Below are 22,617 nucleotides of genomic sequence, written 5' to 3' on the forward strand. Positions count from 1 at the left end.
GCATTTAAATCTGTGTGCTGCTTTTTTCTAAGCTGCTTTTCAAATTGCGGGAACACAAGAGCTAGCCCTAGCCGGTGGCCAAACAACTGCCTTTGAGTCCCCAAGTCTTTTAACCTTTTGCTTCCAAACTCGCATCTAAAGGCAAAACAATCCTGGAGACAACGGCCCTCCCCCTGCCTGTGATAGGCTGCTTGGAATAGCAACAGCCTGTGTCACCGAAAAGGGCAAAGCCTTCGGAAATAGAAACAAAGTTGGTTACAAATCACACTGGCTCTGCCCGAAGGGTCCCCCCCCTCCCCGCCCCAGCCCCTCCCACCCTTCTTTAGCATGCTGCCCATGGGGACGGTGACCACTGCTGTCAGCGCGGTAGGTCGGGGTGGTCTGCTGGCGGGGGAGAAGCTGTGAGCCCTACGTGACCATGGTACCTGTTGAAAACACAGAGGGCCCCAGTCTGTTGAAACTGAACGGGAGAGAGGCGGAGACAGACGGCAGCTGTGGAGCCAGCGGCGGCCGGCATCCTGCCTGCGCGGGAGGTAAAGTGAGACCGCGGGGCCGGCTCGGGTGTCCGCTCGAGGGGGACAGCCGTCCCCGCCAGCCCCTGGGGACCGTGCGTGTGTGGGGGAGTGCGGGTGCGCGCGCAACCCGGGGGCGCGCCGGCCGGGTGCGTGGAGAACACGGGGTTCGGTGCGACGCGGGGTGACCCAGAGCTGTCCATGTCACAACTGAAGTCTCCTTGGGACTTCACGTGTTGAAACGTGAGTTACCTTCTTGCTGCTGAGATGGACGGGCTCCATCCGTCTGCTTTACGTCGTAACGCAATGCACCCGTTCTTCCTTCTTGGAAAGGTGGGTCAGAGCCTCCTTTGCGAGCACACACTTTTTCTGTTTTTGTCGCAAATGGGTGGTGTGCGGCAAGTGGACGTTATGAATTATTCCGTGCCCCCACAAAACTCCTCCTCTGCTTGTCCCTGCTTTCCTGGAGGCCTTTCAAAAAGCGAGTCATTGAATACTTTTTCCTTCCCGAAGAGAACTTCGGTAGTTTTCATCGCACTATCTGTGCTAACCTAGATGCCTGTCTTTGCTTCCACACTTACAGTCCCCAGACACACACCCCTAGTCCTTCCTTTGTTTGTTTATTTGCTTGTTTGATATTTGTTTCTTGGTGCCTCTTTCTACTCATCCAGTTTGCCAGGGACTATATGCTAATTGAGTTATGACGTACCAAACACAAACGGCCCTCTCCCTTCTGCGGTTACTACTTTCATCATACCTTCATTTCGTCATACATTCCTTTCCCAAGCTGCCTACTGGAATGTCACAAATGGTCAACCAGTGCTCAGCCACACCGAAGTCATTCATTGCCTTTCGTTGGGGAATGGGGCCACACAGGATGTTGAATCTGGGTTTGCCTGATCTGGGAGCAGGATCGACAAAGCCTCACCTGGAGGTGAAGTGGTCCCACCTCAGGAATGTAGACACCGGCTCCTTTCCTGCCTTGCTCCAGGCTTAGCCTGCTCTTTCTTTCCCAGGTCTTGTCAGGAATGGACACCTGGGGCCATCTTTGGCCTCTCTCTTTCCCCAAGGCCTTGAGGGCTGACTGGAAACGCTATTAAGAGCAGGCAAGGGGAATCAGATTGGAGTTAGAGAGGTCTTATCTATAGATTCCTGAGAAAATGAGCCACAGGAGAGAGCAGAGGGCTGAGGTGGTGCTGACAAGCTAAAGTCAATTAAATGGCGTCTTTGTGTCACAGTGTCACAAAGAAGAGAAAAAGTAACTGTCCAGCATGGCTTCTGCAACAACCATTAGAAACTAACTAATGTTTACCACCTACCTGTAATGTCAGAATACAGAAGGAAGCAGGATTCAGGCCAACCTGGATGATATAGGGAGGCCCTGTCTTCACACACACACACACACACACACACACACACACACACACAGAACTTTAAGGTAGATTTGAAAGCACAGTATACCTTGATACCTTATATTGTACTCGTTCACAATTATCCCCATGGAAGGTAGTATATAGAGATACTCATAAAGCTTGAACATACATACAGAATTCAATGTAAAGTACCACTGCTTATATGATTGTAACAGAGCATTGAGTACCTCATACAATCTATCAAATTTAATTCCAAATGAACCTCAATTATATAGAAGAAAAAAAAAAAACCCTGAAGTTTTCATTAGCATCTCAGATGGCTACAGCTTTGTCACAGTTAATGTTTAGATGAATACAAACCTTTTAGATGTCCCTGAATTGACTCAAGTATCTCTTGACCCCTCAAAGCAATCCTGCACATATATGTATAAGTGTGTTATAGAGTCGTGCTATATGGTTTTAGGAGGTCATTTAATATCTTCTCCTCTAATACTGGGATTATATTTTAGTTCTTTTTAATCAAGATGTTGATGCTCATTGAAACAGCATTTGCCAAGCATTCCTTTGGGCCTCTTTGTATTTCAAACTTACATAATTTCTTTTATCCAGGAAATTCAGAATATTTAAAATATGCATGTTTCTGCATTTAAAGTCTTTCTATATTTCTAGGTGGAAAAAAAATCAGGAGAAAAGGGGAATAAGCTATATATCTCAAGCTAAGGTGATCGATTAAACCATGTGAGATACCGAAAAGGCAAACAACCAGAAGGCTGACCACAAACTGTCAGCTCCTCCCACCCGCACACCCAGACTCCTGCACAGGCGCAAAGCATTTTGGCAGGTCTTCCTTGCTTGACTCTTTAATTAGAAAGGGAGCTTTGTCTCCGTGAATGGAAGGTAATGAACATCATTATTTTCCCAAGAAGCTAGGACTCAAAGTGACTGTGCTGATAGTAAAATTTACAGTGTTCACGGACACATTCTAGTTGACCTTCTGAAGTAGGATCAAGTTCAGTTTCAAATCCTGATACCTAGAGCTGCTGGCGGAGAGAGGTGAAGGGAGAATCTAGGCAGCCAGAACACCTCTCTCAGGGTGAAAGGGGGACTTGGAGCCAGGAGGCTGGTAGTTGCCAGGCCCTGGTATGGGACTATGTGGAGATTTCCCGGCTGGGAGCTTTGATAACTGTTCCTTCGTCCTCAGCTCGCATGCTTTCCCCATTTTGACATACAAACTCCTGGCCAGAGAGAGTTCTGGAATCCTCCTTTGCCCCACCATCGCTGGTCTTCATCTCTCTTCTGCCTAAAAAGGTCAGAAGTTAAGAGCAGTATTTGTTGCCTGAGTCCAGGTTCTTAGCGCTGAAGAGATTACTCAGAACTGGCCTCACAGACCCTCCTGGAAGGCCCGCTGGTCATCCCTCTGAAGACATCAAAGCCAGGGACTTCAAAATACTTCCACTAATCGGAGTACCCTGAGGACTTGTTCTTTGAGGTTGTAAAGCTGTGAGTGCTGAGATAGTGTATGCAGGTAAATAAGACTGTCCTGGATGTCCCTTCAGGCTTGGTCTAATCTGGAACCTCTGAAGACAGCCGGTCTGGCTTTCTTGGTGAGACTTCATGGAGAAAACTTGTGGGGAACAAATGCACTCCCAGGGAGGGGAAGTCAGGACAGGCACTAAGGCCCAATGATAGAGATTTGATTTCGAGAAGATTTTAATAACAGGTCTGTTATCTCAGGCAAAAATTACGGAATGCCCACAAGCACACACACTACACATAAGTAAATGTGGTAATCTTTTTGAAGTGACAAAATTACTGAATCTTAAAACCACGCATTTAACAAATGGATGGCTGACAGCAAGGAAATGACAGGATTTGGAGACACTGATTTCTAAAACAGAAGCTCCCTGTATGATAATAAGACCGGCTTTAAAGGTAAACATCTCCCTGTGGGCCCAGCCAGCACCTCTTTGGTTCTGGACATTTAACATCAGTTAGAAATCATGCCAGAGTTCTAACTTGGGACTTTGCTTAGATGTAAAGCTTGAGAAAAATGGTTCCTAGGGGAACTCCTAGAAAGGCATTACTGGATTTGTTCTGCCACAAAGGGAACAACACTTAGGGAGAGTTAAGAACACACTGTCACCCTTAGCCACAGATCCTGGACCAACTACAGCCACAGGAGCAGCCACAGGAACAGACACATCAGGCTCTCAGGCTGTGGCAGGGGGTTGGCAGACACGGCCATAGCTAGGGCTAGAACAGCCAGCCAAGCCCTGGGGCCCACCTCTGCCGGCCTGAGACTTTGCCAACCTACACCTGTATGCTGGAACTGGCTTTTATAACCAGGGTCCCTTCCGGTAGGCCCGGGCCCCATCCCAGGTGTTAAATATTTCCAACACTGCCCTCCTCTCTGCCAGACTTGCCACAGTAGCTGAAGCAGCAGGTTCCAGGAGCGTGCTTGGTGGTAACTGACAGGACTCTAAGGTGAGCTTGAGAAAATACTCTTCATGATTTTTTTCCAGAGGACCCTTCTCAGTGGTCTTGCTCTTTCCTCTAGCTGGTGGAAGTAGCATTCAGAATATCACGGAGCAGCCTGAGCAAACACTGTGACTGGCCTGCTCCTTGGGAATCAGCTGATCCAGACAATCAGCTTTAGATCTTTGAGGTTTTAATTTTCTTTAAAAAAAAATAGCCTGGGAAAGAGGGGTTCATAGGGAGAATTTGCTCAGTAAGAGGAACCCAAGTACTACCTAAGTATTTAGCATCCTCGTTAAAAACTTGTGAGCACCATGCAGCCCTCCATCAGTAAGCAATGGGCCTCCACAGCTGGGCTGAATGAAGCAGCTCTTTACCTGGAATTGTATGAACAAGAACTGGGTTTATGAGATTCTGAAGGTGAGCATTTGGAACGCACTATGTCAGTTTTCCCTTGTGAACAGTCTTTCCCAGAACCATGAACTACCAAATGACTTAAAGAGCACCAAGATTTGGGCGTGAGGAAGGGGAGAGCTGCATAGCTCCTTCGCTCTTCCCTGAGGACTCTGCAAAAATTCCAAATGAGGACAATTTCTCATCTTGAAGTCCTTCAAAAAAAAAAATCCAATTGCAGTTTCAGTCCCAGACACTGAATGCTCTCAAAATACTTCTCAGCTGAAGTGGAATCAAATGACCAGCGCCACAAATCATAAATTTCTATGAGCTGTTCCCATTTCTTCAGGTTTGTTCTGTTCACTGGCTTTCCTTTCTACATTATAGCACATTCATTTGTACATTTGCTAAATGGCTATGTCTCAGTGACATACTAATTATTTGTGAACTTTGTACAAAAGCAATAGAACTGAAATAACTTATCACATCATTCTAATGCCAGCAGGTTCCATTATATTTGAACAATGACTTATTTTATAAAATTCTATCAAAGTGTAAGGGAGAAACTTTATTGGACTTATAGAAATTTTTTGTTTGTTTTGTTTTTTTGTTTTGTTTTGTTTTCTAGACAGGGTTTCTCTGGGTAGTCTTGGCTGTCCTGGACTCACTTAGTAGACCAGGCTGGCCTTAAACTCAGAGATCCACCTGCCTCTGCCTCCCTGAATGCTGGGATTACAGGCATGCACCACTGAGCCCAGTGTAAGGAATTTCCTTCAGTTAATAAAGAAATGCAATTTAACATCAAACTTCAACTGTGACACCCTTGGAAGTAGAAGTTTCTTGAGAAGCTTGCGTGTCATCTATTAACACTGCTCCAGGCTGTAGGTAATGTCCCTCTAATTTCATATACAGTGCTTCCTCACTTTTATGGACCTTGGAGTTAGAAGCTAAAAGGCAAGCTAATTTGGAAGCCTGCTTGAAATAGCATCTTAGCTTCACAAGACTTTTTAAGAATGGGGGGGGGGTGTAATTAGGATCAATTTATATGGAGAGAGAGCATTCCCGCGCTAATAAAATATTTGATTTCCAGTGGGAACTAAACTGTAGAAACCCACAAGGCAAAAAACATAGAAAGAATGTTTTGTTTTTAATGATGCAACTCCATTATCCAGGGATGTGGGTTTTAAAAAGAAGGGAATTCACAAATTTATGAAATAATTTTATTTTCTGGAATATCACATAAGAAACTATTTCAAGATTTTACTTTTTTTTGATAGTTTAATAAGTATGCTTTATTTCAATGACGGCCTATATAATGCCCATACTTTGTGACTGGATTTTGTGCCCACTGTCTCTTGTGTGGTGTTTCTCTCTCTTCCTCTGTCTCTGTCTCTGTCTCTCTCTGTGTATGTGTGTGTGTCTCTCTGTCTCTGTCTTTCTGTCATGCTCGCCTTGTTAGTTGTTGAGTAAATCGAATATCAAACGGTTTGCGCTTGTAGTTTCCTATAGTGTAGGTTTGGCTGGCTGCATCTTGGTGAGTCAATGAGGCTGCATTTACCGTAAATTACTAGCTAAATCTTGAGGCTCCAGCAGGTGTACTTTCCTTATCAATTAAGATTAAAAAGGCCCCTGTGAAATGAGTATCATGGGCCAAAGCTTCATAATGACCCCCTGGAGTAAGGCTAACCTCCCCTTACACAGGATCAGAAACAGCAATGGACAGCTGACACTCAGCATGTACATTCAACCACTGAACAGCCACCCTCGACCCATCCTCGGTCCCAGCACTATGAACTGAGTTATATTCTTTAATACTATAGCCGAGGTCACAGAGAAACAGGAAGTGTAAGTCTTGCTGATTTTGCCAAAATCTAGCCACTGACTGACTAATCAGGCATCTTGATTCCAGACGGTACCTTTGCTCCTCAGCCCCAGTACCTGGCACAGAGAGGCAAAGCGTCCTGCTCCACATCAAAGGCAGAGTAGGTGGAGCATGGAAACTCCAACCATGGAATCCCCAGTCTTGACCAATCATAAGGCCAGCACTCTTTCAGCTTCCTGTCTTGCCAAATCCAGAGTTTAGGATTAAACCCATTTAAGGGCTTGGTTGCATTCTATTTTATCGAACTCCCTTAGGTTCATGGTAACTTTTTTTTTTTTTTCTGTGAAATTATAAGTTCACAGGCTGAGGAAATGAGGCCTCAGGCTAAATTCCCGGCATCCATGTAGAAATGCCAGGCACTGTGGCATGCATTTGCAATCCCAGCACTGGGGAGGTGGAAGGTCTCTGGGGTTTGTTAGCCAGCCAGTCTAGGCCAATGAGGTCCCGTCTCAAAGGGCGCTCCTGAGGAGGCCACCTGGAGTTGTCTTCTGGTGGTGTCTATAAGCACCTGCTCTTACCACCCTCCCTCTGCCCCAAGCATGAGGTTAGGGTTAGCCATAAATGATATTATAAATATATAAATGCCATATGTTTTTCTCATCAGAGCTCCAAGCTGATTGGCAGCACTAAAGTTCCGTATAGCTCCTGAGAGGTAGGAACTATGCCTCTCTCTATGTACACTCGCATCTGTATCAGAGATGCTGTGTATACAGCACCAGGCTCACCACCAGGGGGGTCCTAGGGAACTCGGAGCTCACGGAGTCACCAAGGTACTGAGCCTTGTCTGCCCTCTGTGACCAAGACAGGGTTCCTCATGGTACACATGTGATGGTTCAGGGCACCAGGTGAATAGAGAAGGGTCTGTTGGGTCAACAAAAGAGGATCTGCATTCAGAAATGTTCTGAGCAGATACTGTACGAGACAGTGTAGGATGCTTCAGCTGAGAAAGAATCCGACAAAGTACGCCTGCCTATAGATCTTTACCAGCTCATCCGAAAGATAAAAATCGACCTAGCTACAGTCATGCACTGCCTAGTGTCGCTGATCACCTGTGTGTAAAAGGAACTTTTATTCTCCTGAGGTAATTGTTGTCTGGTAGGCTTACTGCCTCCTCCTGCTAACCTAGGCCTAGTCCTGGAAGCTTCTAACCTCCTTACACATTTAATTTAGGCCTAGACTGTTTTCAGCCTCTGAGACTTACTGCTGAAAAAGCTCACCCTTTCTTGTTCCTACTGAGCTCTGGGCTGGCTGGTTCAATCCAGCTGTTTTGGCTCAAACTCCTCTCTCAGCTGACTTGCTCAATTCGGCTTCTCTCTCGGCCCCTGAATTCCTCTGCTTGGCCTCAAACTAACTCCAGCCATCTTTCCTAATCTTCTGGCTCCTTCCGTCTTCACCTGTGTCTAGCTTGTTCTCTCATTCAACCTCTCTCTGTAAAACTCTCCAGGTAAAACGGCTTCCTCTCTCTCATTCTCTGTGCTGCTCCCTTAAGTAGCTTCCCTTCCCTCTCTGGTCTAGTGAGAGTTGGGCGTATCCTATTCTGTCAAGTCTTTCTCTGATTCATTACTGTTTCTGCCACTCAATTAAACATCACTTTCAAATGTGGTGCTTCTTTCTACAAACTAATTTTACCTTCATTGTTTGGGGCTAAAGGTACGCACCACCACACCTGGACTTTAAGCTTTTCTTTACCTGAAACTCCATTTCCACCAGGCTGGCCTCGAACTCACAGAGATCCACCTGGCTCTACCTCCTGAGTGCTGGGATTAAAGGCATGAACCACCCCCACCCCCCAGCTGTCTTTCTGTTTTCTTAATTTTTTCTTAAGTAAGAGGGACTGTGTATTGTATGTTGTCACATGGGTCTATTAGTTGCTCTGTTAAATAATTATTTAAAAAATGACTAGGTCCAAGGTCCTGGTCCAGAGCCTTGAAAGAATGAGAGTCATGTCTTACAAAACAATGATGAAGACTCTTGATGTCAACCTCTGGCCTACATGTACACACACACACACACACACACACACACACACACGGTCACACACAGACACTCATATATTCACATGCACACACACATGCACACACACATACACACACTAACATACACACATGCACATATATCCATGCATACATTTAAAAAGTATAACCGAGCACTGAGGCCAACTGACATTTCTCTGGAGGCAATAAGTGACACAGAAAACTGGAGAGGAGGACGGCACTCCTGGGGAATGGCAAGGATTTCAGTTTGATGGGAGCAGCGGGTGTGGAGTGGGGAAGGGGACCACAGGGGACGGTGAAGCTGTGTGCAGAGCCTGCAGGGGAGGTGGCTGCGCAGGCAGTGTGAGAGCAGCTCCTGGGAAGCCTCCCTCCAGACTCCAAATTCCCCAGCCTTCAGTGGGAAGGAAACTAGGCTCAGCAACCCACTGCTAGATGCTCACCCCTCCTGGCCCCTACCTCGCTCCTGCTCCCAGGCTCACAGTCTCTGCGTCTCTGCAGAGCCCGTGAAGGTTCTGACTGTCAATGCCCGATTTTCTGTTGTCCCTGGGTTCTTACCCCCCACTGCAGCAGGACTCCTGTAGCCCCCTCCTCCCAGTTCTTGAGTCCTGGCCACACCACCCACACCACGAAGGCTCCTTCACATTTACTGATGGGCTCGGGAGGCCGTTCTGTAGGCATATTCTAAAGCCTCTTGTCCTGACTTCCGCAGGGAATTCATTGTACCTCACTTTTCTAAAGTCTTCAGATCCCTCACCAAAATGCTCCCTTGGCTTCTCTTCCCAACCTTGTCCCTGCAAGTTTACAACAAACCCTAGTGTTTCTTCCATTGATCCTCTGTCGTGTACTTTTAGTCCTTCCTTAGGAATGCTTCCCTACTTCTCTGTCCAAATTTTTCGTTATCATATGAAGTAAGGGTCTTTTGTCCCTTTGTCCCCCTGGTGCCTCTGTCCATCTGTCCATTGGCAGAATTCCCTGTGGGCAGCTCTCTTAATGCCCACGTGACCATCCAGGCCTACATGTTACTAGAGAGCTCTCTCTAAAATCACCCCCATGATAGGATCTACAGTATTATTTAAGTTCTCCCTCTCTCCTCGTTGCCCTGTTTAAGGATTTACAGAATACAAAGGGAGTCAGATGGGGTGTGCTTTCATAATCCCAGAAACAAGTGGGACGTGAAGGCAAGAATACCAGGAGTTCAAGGTTATCCTTGCCTGCAGAGCAAATTCAAGGTTAGTCCAGGCTACCTGAGAACCCCTTCTCAAAAAACAAAAACAAGACAACAGCAGCAAAGCCCGCAAGAGGGTGATTTTTCAGCCATTTTTAAGTAAAGATACAACTTAAAATCCTCACAACTTTTTTTGTGGTTTTATGTTTATTAATTAGAAAATACAGAGACAGAAGGTAACTACTATGTACGTAAGTTAAACAAATTCCACCCTAGGCTTATACATTTGAAAATTTGTAAAACAAAATGTATGTTACACTTCTAAAATTTTTTTTTAAAAATCTGTTAAATAGTCACTTACGGTAGTTTGTTATGAGACAGTATGGACATCCATGGCTTATCGCAGCTCACACGTGCTGAAAAGTTCTCTCTAGAAACACCAGAGGTGGCTGGGCAGGATGGCTGTGGTGTTTCTTTTGACTAAGTTCCTCCTAGCCTTCTATTGAAAACCTCTATGTAGACATATAAACACATGCAAAATGGCAGTAGCATTGAAAACCAGAAACAGTTGTTAGTGAGTTAGATGCAGCTCTGAATGCATGAAGATGCCGCACTAATACCAAGATCAGGGAGTAGCATGTTAAACTCCCGAGAGGTCCCGACGTGTGTCTCCATTTGGGGAAGGGTTGCTCCTATGTGGCCCCACTGTGTGTCTCCTTTTGGAGGAGGGTAGCTTCCATGTGGCCCTACTGGGTATCTCCGTTTGGAGGAGGGTAGCTCCCATGTGGCCACACTGTGTATCTCTGTTTGGAGGATGTAGCTCCCATGTGGTCCCACTATGTTTCTCCATTTGGTAGATGTAGAAGAGGAAGAAGAGAGTAGCTCCACAGAGCTGCCTTCTCCAAAGGTCAAGCATCTGCTTCACAGCTCCTACAGGGCTCTGTCATTACTTCTCTTTCTGCACTTCAGGGCTATGATTTCCAGGACTTCACAAGTCTGGCCCCGGATGAAGAGTGTTAAGATAGTCATTAAGATAGTCAGAGAGGGGAAGGCGGCGGAAGAGAAAAGGGAGTTTCTGGACACCAAACCCAACAGAGGCCTCTTCATTGATTACATTTGAAACTGAAGTAAACCCTTTCATGTGTTAAGCTCCAGGTTTTCAGGTCTTGGGGTTCTTGTAGTAAAAAACATCATAACTGGCTCATGAATAAAGAAAGAACTCAGAAAAATATAGTTATTGTCCAGCACATTCCAAATACAAAAGAATAAGTTACTCTTTTTTTTATTTTTCATTTTTTACCAGAAACATAAATTTCAGAAAGCTACTTTTGTTCTCAAAGTAACTTTTAAACAATGGATCGTGAAAGAAATAACACAACATCTGTATTAAGCTGCTGTCGTTTATCTATACCTAAACACCTAAGGCAGGCTTGCTTACTTGCTGTATTTATTTACTTATGGTAGAGGCTGGAGGCCCAAGGTTGAGGCCCTCCCTTAGTCTGGCCAGTTGTGAGGATTAAAAGGTCACAATGTTGGGAGTGCATGTGAGAGGGGGAAAAAAAAATCTCTTCCCAAACCAGAAACCCAGGAAGAGATTGAGGGGTCAGTCTCTCGAAACGGAAAGCCAGGAAGAAACACAAGGTCTGGATCAGGCTTGTGTAAGAACTTTCTCACACCAAAGCTCACCCCAGAGCTGAGTGTGGTGGTGCGTGCCTGTAACACCAACAGTCGATGCATGGAAGCAAGAGAGTCCAGTAGTTCAGTATCCTTAGCTACGTACTAAATCTGAAGCCAGCCTCGGCTGTGTGAGACCTTATCTTTAAAAAATGAAAAAGAGAAACAGAAAGAGAGAAAAAAACCCTCACTCTAAAATATCAGCATTCTCTCTCATTGCCATCAGCGTCAGCGAGAACAAAGGTGAAAGTCAGCCATCATAAGACCTGTAGACAGCAGAGACCATGGAACCTCACAAGAGTTTGAGTTTTTTGAATCTGTGGTGTGGTGGGTGACCAGGAGAAACTATTAAAGAGAATAAGTAAAAGGGACATAAAAATAGATATGGAAAAGAATAAGAACAAATATAATTAGCATATAAGTAATATGACTAAATATGACAAAGTAGAAAAATATTTTTCTGAGCAAAATACCTGGAAGTTTTTGTTTTGTTTTGTTTTTTGGGACAGGATTTCTCTGTGTAACCTTGGCTGTCCTGGACTCACTTTGTAGACAGGCTGGCCTTGAACTCACAGAGATCAGCCTGCCTCAGCTTCCCTGAGTACTGGGATTTACAGACATGTGACACCATGCCCAGGCTACTGCTTAGAAATTTTATAAGCAAACATCTGGGCTTATTCTAATGAAAGCTGTAGGAGGAATCAAAAAAGGAAGGTAAAGAAAGAAGAGGGGGAGGGGGAAGAGAAGAAGGAAGGAAAAAGAAAGGAAGTTATCTTTGCAGGCACACAAAAAGAAACAGTAACACAGCAAAGCCAAATGTAGGCAAGTGATGAGATACAATCCCCAGTTTGTACCTCTTTTGCCAATAGAATAGTTTCAGGAAAGTATGCTGGTGAAGGTTCCACTAGGTCAAACATGGGACTGGAAGAATGAGAAAATTAGCAATGTTCCTACCCTTCTTCCTGGAAAAGTCAAACATTGGCAGGTGTTGAGGGAGGTCAGGCTTCAATTGCTGTGAGTTTCCCTGTGTGCTCAAGGGACAATTAGAGGTGCAGGTCAGGAGTAGGCCTATAGGAGTTAGGAGCCCAATATTTACCACCACAGGGCCACCACACATATCACAGGGCCAAAAAGCAGCATCTTAGAAGCTGGGAACTCCATGCTACAGCTCTCCATGGGATGTAGCCTCTAAATGTTTGTGTACACTCCGTCTCTGGGAATTCGTGTACTTCAGTCTTCTGGCTCAGCCAGACTCCCTCTGTTATAAGGGATCCTGGAGCCTCTATTGAGTATGCCCATGCTGTGTGCCCTCTTGATGTCCTGGTGCTCCTGGCCTAAGGCCACACATACATGACGATAAGCTATAAGCTGCAGATACAAGGTTAATTCAACCAAAGAAGGGAAGTCTGGTAGGTTCTGAAGAGGTGGAGGTGTCTGAGCTATGCCCTCAGGATGAACAAGATTTCTTGGAGCTGAGAGAGAAGATGAAAAACACTGATGGTTGGTGGGGCGTGGCGTAGCATGAAGAGCCGTACAGTCTGGGAAAGAACGTAGACGTTTCTGGAGTTTCTGAAAACAGTACATGATGGAGAACTGGGGCTGGAGAATTTGGTGCTTGGAGAGTGATGTAGAGCTTGCAAGCCCGGATCCTGGAAGGGAACCGGAAACCCTGAGTGTGAGCAGGTGGGCAGCCACACAGAGCAGACTCTACACAAAGTGCATTTTATCGAAACACAGGTATGCGCAAGGCCTTATTGTCCCTGCAGCAGGGTGATAGCAACAGGGTTGTTCTGAAGACGTTTTGGAAATGCAGACAGTATGCCAATCGAACAGCAAGCATGTATGTAATTACAGAGTTCTGCTCCCCAGCAGTGTGTAACACAGCTGTGGGAAGGAGAGGCCAGAGGAAGAGCACTCTGCAGCGCTGTTTCTAGTCCCAGTCTCAACAAACACTGATTCTCTTGCCAGGTGCAACAGATTAGCCATGAGAGCAGAGAAGGGTGGAGAACCAGGCTTGGCCTCCAAGATAACTTTCAACATAAAAGTGAAGATGAGCAGGTCCAGGGACCAGTGCCTCCAGAGGGGCAGGCCCTCTGAAATCACCCTTTGCTCAGAGTCTGAACCGAGCCAGCAGGATGCAGCCAAGCAGGGTAACGACAGCGCTGAAGCGGGTCTTCCCTGGGGTGGAGGCACTTGAGGTGGCCGTTGAAAGATGAGCTGGGATCAAAGGCACCCGGGTGAACACAGTGGTCAGGCCTCTTGAGGGGCCAACTGCGGGTTTTTCTCGAACAATACACGGAGGAGGGTTCTTTAAATCTGAGAAGCTTTCATAGTTGGTCAGGCTGTATAATTACCTGGCTGTCCGCCAAGGAAACCTGTGCGTGCATGCTTTTCAGCCCACTGTGGGATCTAGTGAGGCGGCAAGTATCTATTGTGTGCCCATTATGTACATACGCCAGGATTGGCATCTGGGGAAGAAAAGGAGGAAGAAAGCAGTCAGAAACTCAAATATGGTGGAAAATGGCTATCTTGTATTGAGTGTGGGGTACAGGCCTGGCTTCAGGTGACTCGCCGTGAGTATGGACAGTGCGGTTACTGCTGTGACAGCCAGCGCTGCTGTCTCCTGGCCTCTGTGGGTCTTGGGGCTCCTTTGGTACCACCTCTTGCCTGGGGTTACATCTTCATATCTCCTTGGCAAGGAGTCCTCGCTATATCAAAAGGCACCAGGATTTTTCTGAAGCAGGTGTGAGCCTCCCAGCAAGGTAGCCTGCAGACACAGGCACAAGCATCACCCAACAGCCTGTGGGTAGCCAACAGCTTCCATTTCTGCTTGTTGCGGCTTAGAAAGTGGAGAATTCCCGGTGGCACTCTTGTGGGTAACAGCAATGTGAAGGGATGGAAGCTGGAATCCAGGTCATGACCAAATGCTGTTGAGATGCTGGAAGCAAGCTTTTGACTTGACATCAGGGAATGGTTTTTTGTTGTTGTTGAGGTTTTGTTTTTCCATTAATCTTGGGTGCTCTTCTTCTCTGCTCTAGGCTACTGCTCTTCAGACTATCCTGCTGCCCCAAACTCTTCCATCTGTGTTTCAACACACGCACATTGTTGCCTCCTGTTATGGCCCCAGACTACATCCTATTGTGTTTTGTGCACTGCCAGATTTCTTGCAAAAGTTATGCCAACTTCCTGGCATCTATAGGATAACGTTTTGCTTCTATCATCATCACTAAGCAAAAAGTAGACCCAAGAAAGGGCCACTCTACATCTTTCTTTATGACTTTTGTATAAAAAAGCAGTTCTTGAGGAGTACAGGTGGCCATTGGGAAGCGCCATACACTGAACTAGAATTTAAAACCCAATGGGACAGCCCCAGGGTTGACTGGACTTCAGTTGTCGTAAGTCCCAGCACTAAGGTCCGCTTTGTAGGAAAGCACTGTCTCCCATCTGCTCAAAGGGCAGGCGAGGAGGCGGGAGGTGGCGGGGGCATTCATCTGCTTCCGAAGCTGCTCAGCTGTCAGTTTCACTCCATCCTTAACTCCCTGGCTGCCCCTGCCACTGTGTGGCTGCCTCCCTCGGTCGGCCTCCAAGGCCTCAACTCTCAAGAACTGCCAGTTGCATCAGTCACCATAACAGGTTCCAGTTACCAATGGACAAACACATGCACACACAAGTCCACATAGCAAGCATAGACAGAGCGAGTAGTGGCAAAGGGAAGTGTGGCGACTGCAGTGTTCTTGGGCCTGCAGGGTAGCTCAGCAGGTGAAAGGGCTGAACCTAAACACCTGAGCTTGCTCCTCAGTTCTCACGGCGGCAGGAGAGAACTGACTCCCAAAGGTTGTCCTCTGTTCTCAACATGGACAAAAGCCTGCGTGTACGTCCATGGTACGTGTGTGTGTGTGTGTGTGTGTGTGTGTGTGTGTGTGTGTGTGTGTGTGTGTACACAGAGAGAACACTATTCTTATCCAATTATGATGGTTTCACCTGATTTTCTTTGCTGATGGGACTGTTTAAGACCATCTGGAAAAAAGAAGGTTTGTGTGGAAACTGAGGACATGGTTCTTTAAGAGATAAAGTCCTTTTGTAGATACTAACACAAGACAAGCATACTAAACAATAGAAATGTCACCAGGTGGTTAAACTTATTGAAGGCAAAAAATATATTTTATTTCATTCTCTGTGAGTGTGTGTGTGAATTTGTGTGTGTTTTGGTACCTAGAAAAGTGCTAATGGTGCTTAATAGTTATTTTCTGATTAGATGAATTGCTGATTTCACTTTAATCTAATGGTTTAATCCTTATAAGTTAACTTTGTTTTATTTGATGGGGATTACTCTATTTTATTATTATTATTATTATTATTATTATTATTATTTTGTTTTTAGATTTTTCAAGACAGGGTTTCTCTGTGTAGCCTTGGCTGTCCTGGACTTGCTTTGTAGACCAGGCTGGCCTCGAACTCACATTGATCGGCCTGCCTCTACCAACCTGAGTGCTGGGATCAAGGCGTTTGCCACCACACCCAGCATGATTATTTTATTGTTATTCACTCATCTATCTTCCTGTTTGTGGCTTTACTTATTTATTTACAGACATATTGTCTTGTAGCCCAGGAGGGCTTTGAATTCTCTGTGTAGTCAAGGTTGGCCTTGATCACCTTGCTTACATCTCCAGAGTGCCAGGGTCACAGGCATGTGAACCAAGCTCTGTTTTTATGCATTAAGGGACTGAACCAAGGGCTTTGGGAGTGCTATCAATTGACTTACAACAGCTGCCTCAGTTTATTTGTTTTTAAATCGTCCACTTCACATATGCCACTAAATTCCTGGTAACAGAGAAAACCTTGGCTAGTGGGGATGTGAACTGACTAGATTACCTTAATTTCAGGAGAGAAGAATAGGCTTTTTGTTTTGGTTTGGTTTTGAGACAGGGTTTCTCTACGGAGCCCTGGCTACATAGACCAGGCTGGCATTGAACTCACAGAGATCCGCCTGCCTCTGCCTCTCAAGTGCTGGGATTAAAGGCGAGTGAGCCCTTGCCTGGCTTCTGCATCAGATTTTAAAATGGCATTGTGCTCACAATCAAAACGAACCAGTTAAAAGGCCTTACCTCAGCCCGTGATGGCTGTGCCAATGTGCTTGTTTCCAGTCCGTGTAGCTCAGTTTTCTGCTTTTCCACATTTGTTCCAGGCCTTCATACGGGAGGTCCCATGGTTCCAGTCTTAGCCCTGCTTCTCTTCCTCCATTCTGTCTTCCTAAGTGATCTCACGCATTCCCCTGGTTTTAAACACCGAGTTTTCTATATCTCTCCAGTCTTGACCTGTCCCAGGCGCTTCAGATCTACAGATACTCAGTTTCCCTCCTGGACATTTTTATCCTACAGGGGAAACAAGGAAAACATTTCAGTGAATCCCAGACGAGGCTTCTGATGGGCTTGTCTCTTGTCACCACACACAGGAGTTCTGATCCTGACCGCTCCTGGAAGGGCATGTTGCACCAGGCAGTCTAGATGAACGTGCCTGCGTGTACCGAGTGTTGTGGAAGCGCCCGCTCAAATGCTCAACCCAAGTGCCGGTTGGGGTACCAACCCCCTTGCTTGCTTTACCTCCAGCTCATGAGACAGTCATGGGCACTTTGTTGGCTTGACAGGAAGACCTCCTTTACTTGTCTCCAGCTCCACCTGAGCACTCAAGGATCCCGTCTTGACCCTTGAAGACCTAGTCTCTCTACCAAAGCAATTGTAACCCCCAAAGAGGAAAGCCATGGTGCCCTGCTCTCTGACTCACTGAGTGATGGGTAGCCATTGTACGTGGAACGCAAAGAAAGGCGTCACTGTGACCTCCTCTGTTCCTATCCAAGCTCTCGCTCCACCCTTCCCCGCTGGGAGGCGCATGTTGTACACTGTGTGCTGTTCCTGAGACACGGCAAGAACTTCCCTGTCCTGTCCTAGAAATGGCTGCCACTATCACATGATATATAACATATATTATATATAGCATATATAATAGCATATATAATATATAACATAAAATTAAGATAAACATACTATCTATACTATATTATTAATAAATTAATCCACTGACATATTAACTATTAATTATAATGTAAATATGCTATTTATATTAATTATATTATATTCCTTCCCCCGGCCAACAATGTCACATTACAAGCCACAAAACACCTATATATGTATACATATATACACAGACATGTACATATTGTATATATGTAACTTGTAATGTGACACATATATCCATATATCTTCATATTCATTACTGAAAAATAATAACTGTTTACTTTTCCTCTTTTTCCTAAGGTTTTACATTAAAAAGAAAAACTTCAGTTCCCCTTTGTTCCCCTCTGTTGCATTCTGCCTTCTTCTCATGAGCAACTGATGCTGTGGGTTGCTTGCCCAGCATTTATTTCTCCCAACCTTATTTTTAACATAGCCTTGACTTTGTTCAGTCATTTAGAACACCTTTTTCTCACCTCTACTCCTTGTTCAAAGACTCCTATGAGCAGTTACAAAAGCCAAGTACAGCCTGATGGTAATCAACGAGGAATGACGGCAAGAGACTGGGAGGCTCGTTTCTGTGGGGCTCCAGGCAACCAGGAACCCACACCTTCTCTTAGAAGGCCCCTCCCTCTTACCTGCCTTCAGAGGTTTGCCTTTAAAGAACTGGGTTGGGCTGGGACAGCCAGGCTATCTGGACATCTATTCCAATGCTGGAGGCAAGCACTAACTAGTCACTTTATTTTTTCAGTCTTTATCATCTGCCAGATGCTTTTCTTGCATAGCTACTTACTCTTCACTAAAACCACCACCAACATCCTAGCCAGAAGGAAGCCAGACTTCATAAATGCTCCACGACTTGTCTCCTAAACAACAAAGAAAAACTGATTTTTCTTGATGTTAACTATTTTTTTGGCTAGAGTCTTATTCTACCACAGTGCGTGTGTTATAATTATATATATATATATATATGTAAATATATGATGTTTTTACATGGTTGTGTGCGTGTGTGTCTTAAGCCAACATTATGAAAGTCTTACTCAAGGAGAATTCTGCACTTGGATGTGATTTCACTGTTTCTGCCTTCTGCTTGCAGGTTGCAGCATGTTTACTTTCCTGACGTCTGTCACCGCAGCCGTCAGTGGCCTCCTGGTGGGTTATGAACTTGGAATCATCTCTGGAGCTCTTCTTCAGATCAGAACCCTATTAGCCCTGACCTGCCACAAGCAGGAAATGGTTGTGAGCTCCCTCCTCATTGGGGCTCTCGTCGCCTCGCTCACTGGAGGCGTGCTGATAGACAGGTACGGGAGAAGGATCACCATCATCCTGTCGTCCTGCCTCCTAGGACTCGGAAGCTTGGTGTTGATAATGAGTTTGTCCTACACGGTTCTTATCATGGGACGCATTGCTATCGGGGTTTCCATTTCCCTGTCTTCCATCGCCACTTGTGTGTACATTGCCGAGATTGCACCGCAACACCGAAGAGGCCTTCTCGTGTCCCTGAATGAGCTGATGATTGTTATTGGTATCCTTTTTGCCTACATTTCCAATTATGCATTTGCCAACGTCTCCAGTGGTTGGAAATATATGTTTGGTCTCGTGATTCCCCTGGGGGTTTTGCAAGCAATTGCAATGTACTTTCTTCCTCCAAGTCCTCGGTTTCTGGTGATGAAAGGGCAAGAGGAGGCTGCTGACAAAGTTCTCAGGAAGTTAAGAGTGATCGCTGACACCACGGAAGAACTGACTGTGATCAAATCTTCCCTGAAAGATGAGTATCAATATAGTTTCTGGGATCTGTTTCGCTCCAAGGACAACATGAGGACCCGAATCATGATAGGTCTGACTCTGGTGTTTTTTGTACAGACCACTGGCCAGCCAAACATACTGTTCTATGCATCAACTGTCTTGAAGTCTGTTGGCTTCCAGAGCAACGAGGCAGCTAGCCTCGCCTCCACCGGGGTTGGAGTGGTCAAGGTGGTTAGCACCATCCCAGCCACCCTCCTCGTGGACCGGGTTGGCAGCAAAACCTTCCTGTGTGTTGGCTCGTCCGTTATGGCTGCTTCACTGTTGACCATGGGCATTGTGAATCTCAACATCAACATGAATTTCACCAATATCTGCAGAAGCTATAGCCCTCTTAACCAGTCCCTGCCTGAGCCCGTGCTCTACGCGACAGGAAACATGTCGATTACCAACAGCAGCCCCAGGGAGCACTTGAAAGGAATCACTCCCCACAGCAGGGGCTCATTTAGGCCCACGGGAAATGGCATAGAACCCAAAGGGGAGATGACCTTCACCCCTTTACCAAATGCCAAACTGAGCCAAAATGAACACCAGATGGTCACAGACCCCGCCGTAGTCCCAGCTGCTTACAAATGGCTGTCCTTGGCCAGCTTGCTTGTTTATGTTGCTGCTTTTTCAATTGGTCTAGGACCCAGTAAGTACTTCTTTTCTTATTCCTTTGCTCTATGAGTTGATGGTTGTTTTGCACTGCTTTCAGTCAGCTCAGGCAATCAAAAGTCAGGTAGAACCTTGTCACGTGTAAGTACAAGAAGCAAAACCAGCACGCTAGTGGTCACCTGAACTTCTGCAATGGCAGAAAGTGTGTCGGTTGTACATTTGCTTCTGAAAAGCACAAAGGATTGGTCCAAAGGATCAGTTACACATCACTGTTCCCATCATAGGAGCATACGTTAGCACAGTTGACCAGGTATGAATCAGATCTGGAGAGTCATTGCTCAATGGTATTATATTGTTTTACGAATGTAACTTGATTGAGATTACGTTGCATTCCTTGAATCTCTTCACGGGTGGAAGCAAAAACAATCAAGTGTTTAGATTCTCTTAAAGATACAATGACTGATGCATTCCAGTGATAATGAGAATGGAATAAGAGGTGGGAAGAAGAATTTCTTATTTCTTTGAGTACATTTCATTTACTTTATTTACCAGAGCTCCTTCATTTACTAGAGCAATTTCCTGGAGTAGTTTCATGCTCTTTCATCAAATGCGAGAATGAGTATGTGGCTAGTCCCATCCAACACAAGGCAAGGTGACAACAGGGACCTACCTGCAAGGCTCTTTAATTTTCTAGATTCGGTCTGTTCAAACTCAGAGATACACTTGCTAAGATGGGCTGTCTCAGTTCTGTAGTCCTTGCCTCACAAGTAGTCTTGACCTTTTTGTAGGGAAGTTCTGGAAGATCTTTGTATATGTCACTAGGGAAAAAAATGCCTAAAATCAAGGGCAGTATTTTTCTAACATTCCCATCTCAGATCATCCTGTCCCCATCTCTCTCCTTGCCTCCTTCTCTTTCCCCTCTTCCTTTCTGCCCTTCTTCTTCAATCCCTTCACTTAGTAGAGTTATCTACAAGAACCAATGTGATGGATTTTCTATTAAAAAAAAAAAAAACAACAAACAAACAAAAAAAAACCAAGTTGGGGCTATAGAGATGGCTCAGTGATTAAGAACATTGTCTGCTCTTCCACAGGTCTTGAATTCAATTCCCAGCAACCACATGGTGGCTCTCAACCATCTATGTTGGGATCTTATGCTTTCTTCCAGCATGCAGATATACATGCAGATAGAGCACTCATATACATAAAAATAAGTTGTTTCCTTATCAATCAGCAGAGTTAACCCTTTCACTCTCAGTTAACCAATACTCTTGAACATGGTGCTTTAGCCTCCCCTGCCCTAATTCTATTACCTCATTATTTAAATTTTACACTTACTTCTAAAATATCAGTTTCTAGATAGTGATTTTTTTTTTCAAATCCAGATAGGTCAGAAGGCAGGTGTCTGGTGGACTCTGTGCTATGCTCTGTCAGCTGAGGGCACTCAGGACTGAGCAGCTGTAAATAGGTGGGGCAGCTAGGAGGAGGCAATCTTCCGGCACCATGGGTGGGTAGATTTCCCCATATAAGCTGAAAAGGGGCAGCTAGAGTAAATATGACTATGCCCTAGCCTCTGATTGGTCTGTCTCAACCTTGATCCTGTTATTAAGATGTAACATAGAATGTTCACCCATGATAGACTTACGTGCCTGCTCTGGTTCTTTAAGCCAATGACATTTGGTGAAGCATCATTCTTACGTTTTTATTTCAAGAAAGGTTTCATATTCTACAGGAGAATAAGGTGTGGGTGTTGTATACCTAGGGACAACTTGACACCATTTGCTAAGCTGTTCTGCGAAAGCAAGTACAGCGAGATTTGTTCATCTGATAGATTTTACATGGTAGTTATCAATCTCCTGGCTTTCTTTGCCAGAATCTTTTTTTGTCTTTGTTCATCATGAAACTAAAAATGTTTCTTTTATACAGCTATTTTTTGATAAAATTCTCTGAAATATCAACAGTTACATTAGAATCCGAGGAGAAAAAAAGAAACATAAAAGAAGTATGCCCTCTTGGTTTTAAAGTTGAGACCCTCTTCCATTTAAAGAGTTGATGTTGTGGTACATCATATGGTAAGAGAGCCATTGACCTTGAACTTGTAGAATCAATCTATGTAGGGAGCAGAGGAAGGCCCGAGTGAGCAAAATCCTGAGTGAATGTGGATTTTGACATGAGCAAGGCCTCCTCCCCAGGGCTCAGACACCAATAGCCCATGGTAAATTGGCAATGCCATTGCCCATATGGGCCAGGCAACACTTTCTTCAGAAGTTCAGGTATGAGTGTTTGCGAACCACTGACTTGTGTGTGCAACCACAGCTTCTTCCTCCCAGACATCTGCAGTCTTAACTGCTCACTAAAGGGACCCCTAAGAGACTAGCTAACACTACCCCCTGCCCTAAACATAGTAAACATTGAGGTTCCAGGTTGCCAATGGTTAGAGAACCCCTTCCCCGCTCTGGTACCAGCTTCATTGTACATATTTATTTTGTGTCTGTCTTCTCTTCATTTCCCTGCTACCCCTAGCCAGAGTGCAGGAACCCAAGCTGCCCAGGACATGGACAAATCTACTCACTGTTGAATCTTTTAACATCATGTCACCCTTCTCTCTTTAGATTTTGGGTTATCTTGAATGCCTCACATTCTTTACCCAGGACACTTGCCATTTTTGTTGCAGGAGGACAGACTTTCCCTCTGTGGTGAAACCCAGTTTGATTTTGGAAACAATTAGGAGGTTCATTGTTTAT

General features: G+C 45.3%; 1 protein-coding gene across 1 annotated transcript in view; it reads left to right on the top strand.

The window, feature by feature from the left end:
- Window positions 1–294: 294 nt before the first annotated feature.
- Window positions 295–22,617, top strand: part of Slc2a12 (solute carrier family 2 member 12) — a 52,896-nt gene continuing 30,573 nt past the window's right edge. The window contains exons 1-2 of the mRNA XM_021640310.2: window positions 295–533; window positions 18,573–19,913. Of these exons, the coding sequence (XP_021495985.1) occupies window positions 419–533; window positions 18,573–19,913 (1,456 nt within the window). The 5' untranslated portion in view covers window positions 295–418. The remainder of the gene's footprint in view (window positions 534–18,572; window positions 19,914–22,617) is intronic.

The sequence above is a fragment of the Meriones unguiculatus genome, chromosome 20 (genome assembly GCF_030254825.1).
Source record: "Meriones unguiculatus strain TT.TT164.6M chromosome 20, Bangor_MerUng_6.1, whole genome shotgun sequence".
In the NCBI taxonomy this organism is placed as follows: domain Eukaryota; kingdom Metazoa; phylum Chordata; class Mammalia; order Rodentia; family Muridae; genus Meriones; species Meriones unguiculatus.